This window comes from Sarcophilus harrisii, chromosome X (assembly GCF_902635505.1).
Source record: "Sarcophilus harrisii chromosome X, mSarHar1.11, whole genome shotgun sequence".
Taxonomy (NCBI): domain Eukaryota; kingdom Metazoa; phylum Chordata; class Mammalia; order Dasyuromorphia; family Dasyuridae; genus Sarcophilus; species Sarcophilus harrisii.
In genome coordinates, this window is record NC_045432.1 from 79850899 (window position 1) to 79855265 (window position 4367).

General features: G+C 58.1%; 1 protein-coding gene across 1 annotated transcript; it reads right to left on the minus strand.

Moving 5' to 3' along the window:
* Positions 1 to 1126: 1126 nt before the first annotated feature.
* On the minus strand, positions 1127 to 2701 carry LOC116420368 (extensin-like). Its single transcript, XM_031945084.1, has one exon. It carries the CDS (start codon positions 2699 to 2701, stop codon positions 1127 to 1129), a length of 1575 nt encoding a protein of 524 aa, XP_031800944.1.
* Between the last annotated feature and the right edge of the window lie 1666 nt (positions 2702 to 4367).

Genomic DNA, 4367 nt, shown 5'->3' on the forward strand with positions numbered 1-4367 from the left:
TGTTGGGGCGGGACGGGGGGCCGGGGCTCCACAGAAGACGTGAGAGTCACGGAACACGCGACCCGGGACCTGGTCCCCAAGGGGCCGTTGTCACTGAGCCCGACGCCCAGACCTTTGGCCCGTTCGGGTCTTTCCCTTGCCCGTAGAATCAAAGATTTCAAGCTGAACCTTGGGGAGCCGGCAAGCCCAAGCTCTTTATATTTTTCAAAGGAGGGAGGGGGCAGAAGGGTTAAATGACTTGGCTAGAACCATACTGTGTCTGGGGCAGAATTCAGAGCCAGGACTGAAGTCTAAGCCCATCTTCTTCCCCAGCTGAGGAATGGCCCTCGGCCTGCCCCACAACCTCTTAAGCGGGAGTAGAGATCTGCCCTGTGTGAGTCTAGGGTGGGCAGAGGCCCACAGGGCTCAAGGCTCAGTCTTACAGAGCAGGGTGCACCCCTCCCCCATGGCAGGAGGTTCTGAGAGGCCTGGCCCAGCAGGGGCTGTGGCGGTCCCCGAATGAGAGGCAGACTGGCTTCTGTCCTCTGCTCTGTCGGTGGATGGATCTCATGGTCACATTTCGTGATGCCTTCCTGAGCCGTGGCCATGGGCTGACGGCTTGGTTAAGGCTAGACCTGGTTCTTGTGCACAGAAGCGAGGGGAGAGCTAGATGGGGCCAGAAGCGGGCCGCCATGGTAGCCGCCCAGCCTGCCACATCTCGGCCTCTTTCCCCGATGAGTCCCCGGCCAGCCCCAAGGCCCGGGGATGGTGGGCTAGGGCTGATGGCACCTTTGGGAAATGACCTCGAGTGAGCAAACACCATCCAGACCCCAGAGCCAACCCACACTAATGGGAAGGGTTGGGAGACCGGAGGGGAAGACTCAGATCCGGCACTGGAATCATTGAAAAAGACAAGATTTAGAAATCGGGAGTCATCACTCATGGAGATCATATGACCCTTTTGGGAGCATCTTGGAAAACAGTGTACACAAGGTGGGAGGGGTGGGGTAGTGTCTGCCCTCCGGAGCACCGGGTACTTGTGAACAGGTATGGCCTTCCATCCCTCCCGTGGTGTGGGCCAACATCCCGGACTTGTTGGGAGACGGAAGGTCAGCTTGGAAATGGTGGGCTCAGAGTGATTTGGAGGTCAGCAGACTTCCATCTTGACTAGCGGATGGATGGATAGATGGGTATCCGGTGGATGGAAGTGGCGGTGAGGAGCGATGTTGGAGAAGTGGGGTGGGGAGTGGTGGATGGTGGTATAGTTGGAAGATGGATGCGGCGGGGATGGGGATGCTGGATGGGGAAATGGATGGGTGGATGCGGTGGCGGAGAAGCGTAGATGGAGCAAGCGAGCGAAATGGTGGTGGCGGAAGTGGGGCGGGCGGATGGATGGTGTGGTGGGGATGGATGGATGTGCGGTGGGGATGGCGGAGAAGCGGCGGGCGGCGGGCGGGCGGGATGGATGCCGTGTTGTGATGGCGGATAGATGCGTGGTGGATGGGGTGTGGGGTGGGGTATGGAGCGGGGAAGCGGATGGATGCGGTGTGGGGATAGCGGGATGGATGGATGCGGTGGTGATGGATAAAGGGCGTGGTGCGGATGGGTGGCGGATGCGGGCGATAGTTGAGCGGGATGATGCGGTGGATGGATGGCGGTGGTGGCGGATGCTGCGGTGGATAAAGGGATGGATGCTGGTGGGTGGATGGTGGTGGCGGTGCTGGATGGGGATGGAGCGATGTGGATGTTGATGGATGGATGCGGGGATAAGGGGCGTGGAAATGGAGCGTGTGGCGAAATGCGGGTGGCGCGTGATGGAGCAGCGGATGGAAATGGTGGTGGGATGGATGCGGGCGTGGTGGATGGAAGTGTAAGCGATGAAGCGGACATGGCGATGCTGGCGATGGGGATGATGCGGTGGTGGAGAAGTGGATGGATGGATGCGGTGGCGGATGCTGGGATGGGAAAGCGGATGGTGGATGGATGCGGTGGCGGGATAGCGGATGGATGATGCGGATGGATGTGGCGGTGGTGGATAAAGCGGGAGCGGGATGGAGCGGGTGATGGGCGGTGCGGATGTGGATGGATGCGGTGGCGGGGATAGCGATGGATGATGCGGGGCGGATGGGGCGGCGGCGGGCGGTGGCGGATGCGGTGGTGGATAAAGCGTGATGGCGCGTGGAAATGGCGGTGGATGATGCGGTGGGTAAAGCGGGAAGCGGGGCGGATGGTGACAGCGGGCGGATGGATGCGTGGCGGGCGGCGGTGGCGGATGCGTGGGTGGTGAAGCGATGCGGGCGGATGCGGTGTGGCGGCGGCGGCGGTGGGGCGGGCGTGGTGGCCGGTGGGGGCGGCGGGCGGCGTGGCGATGGCGAAGCTGGTGGTACTGGTGGTGGTGACTTTCGCGGCGTGAAAGATAAGTGAAAGTGGAGGGAGGGAGACGGATGTTTTTTCGCGGTGGTGGTAGGTTAGTGGATGGTGGTGGACGGGCGTTTTGGTACGGGGTTATGGGTTTTGAAGTTTTTCTTTCGTTTTGCTGTGGGAGGGTGTGGTGGAAGTGGTGTGTTTTGCACGGTGAGCATGGTGGGGACTTTTGCTTAGCGCGGTGCGTTTCGTTTTTATGGTGTTGGTGTGTGTGGTGGGTAAGTGGCAAGCGGGTGGTGATGGCGGGCTGCTGTGGAGTGGTGGCGTTGGTGGTAGCACGGTAAAGTGTTACGGCCATGGCGGATGTTGGTGCGTTTGGTGTAGCGTTGGTGAGAGGTGTTGCGGTGGTTTTTGCGGCCAGTGCTGGTGGTGAGTTACTAAAGAAAGTTATTGGTTTTGTGTTTGGTGGTGGTATTGCTGTGGAAGTTTTTATTTTGGTTTTTCGTTTTGCGAAAGCGGCTATTTCGGTTTGGACGGGTGGTGTGAAGCGTTGATGTTGGGGTGTTGTGGTGGTGCGGCATGGAAAGCGGCGGTGGGGAGCTGGGATGGGGTGGGTGTTGGTGGGGGTTAAGCGAAGCGTTTGGTGGAGGGAGCGTGAATGAGTGTTTGTGCTGGAGGGTGCGGTGATGCGGAATGGGGATTGTGTGGTTAAGCAGTGTTTTTACGTGTTGCTTGTTTGTTTGCTTTTGCTGGTTTTGTTGTGTTTTTTGGTTTTTGGGCGGTATTTTCGGATGATATGTTGTTTTGTTAGTGTTTTGGCGATACATTTTTATTTTTGCCGCGATGTTGCGTTTGTGTTTTTGGGCTTTCGGTTAAGCGGGGTGCGTAAGCGGGGCGGGAGCGGTGGTAAAATGGGAGGTGGGGGTGGTGGACGGTGGGTGGTAGGTTAGTGGCGGCGGGTAGAAAGTGTGTAGTGGATGCGGTTAAGCGCGTTGGTGTGTGTGTGTGGCGATGTGTGTGTGTGTGGGGTGGTGGTGTGCGTGGGTGGGGTGTGTTTGTGTGTGGTGTGTGTGGTGGTGGGGGCGAAAATGGCCGGTTTTTGTTGTGTATTTCGTTTGGCTTGTTTTTTGCGGCGCGTGGTGTTTTTGGCGGAGCGGGCCGATGGGTGCGGGGTAGCTGGTGGAAAGTGGTTTAAAGCGGTGGCTTTGTGAATGGGGATGAAATGCGTTTTGGTGGTGTGGTGGTGATGTGAGTGGTGGGAGGCGGCGGGGCGAGTGCGGGTGGTGGGCTTTCGCGGTGTGTGGTGGGGAAGGGGTTGGCCGCGATGGGGGTGGGGTTAGTTGGTGGTTAGACGGTTTTGGTTTAAGTGGTGCGGATAACAGACGTTAAAGGTAAAGATTTGTTGGGATGGACGTGTTATAGTGGTGTTTAAAGTGGCGTAAAGGGACCAGATGGTGGTGCGGCGAAGTGGGAGTGGTGGTTGGAGTGGTGCGGTGCGGTGGTGAATGGCGGTTTTGGATGTGGGCGGTGTGGAGACGGGAGTGTTTGAATGGTGGTGGTGTGGTGGTTTTGGTTTTGTGTTTTGGTGGCGGGCGTTTGGTTTTGGCGGAGCTTTTTTGCGAAGCGGAAGCGAGTTTGGGGTGTTTTTTGGTGAGTAGAGTTGGAGGGTGTTTTGCTGGTGCGGTGGGCGTATGTGGGTTTTTGGGGTGGTTAGGGCGTGTAAAGTAAAGTGTGGTGGGGTGTGGTGGCGTTTTGTGACGTAGGTGTTTTTCGCGTGTTGTTTAAGCGGCGAAAGCGGTGTGGTGGGGATTTTTGGCGGCGTGGTAAGCGGTGGCGGCGGTTAAGGCTTACGGGGTTAGGGGTTTTTGGTGTTTAGTGGACGGCGGTGGTGGCGTATTGGTGTTTTATTGGTGGCGCGGTGGTGGTTTGGAATGCGGCGAGCGGTGTTTTTGTGGAAGACGGCAAGCGGAGGTTGGTGTGGTTTATTGTTATGGTATTGTGGCATGGTGGTTTAGGGAGCGGGA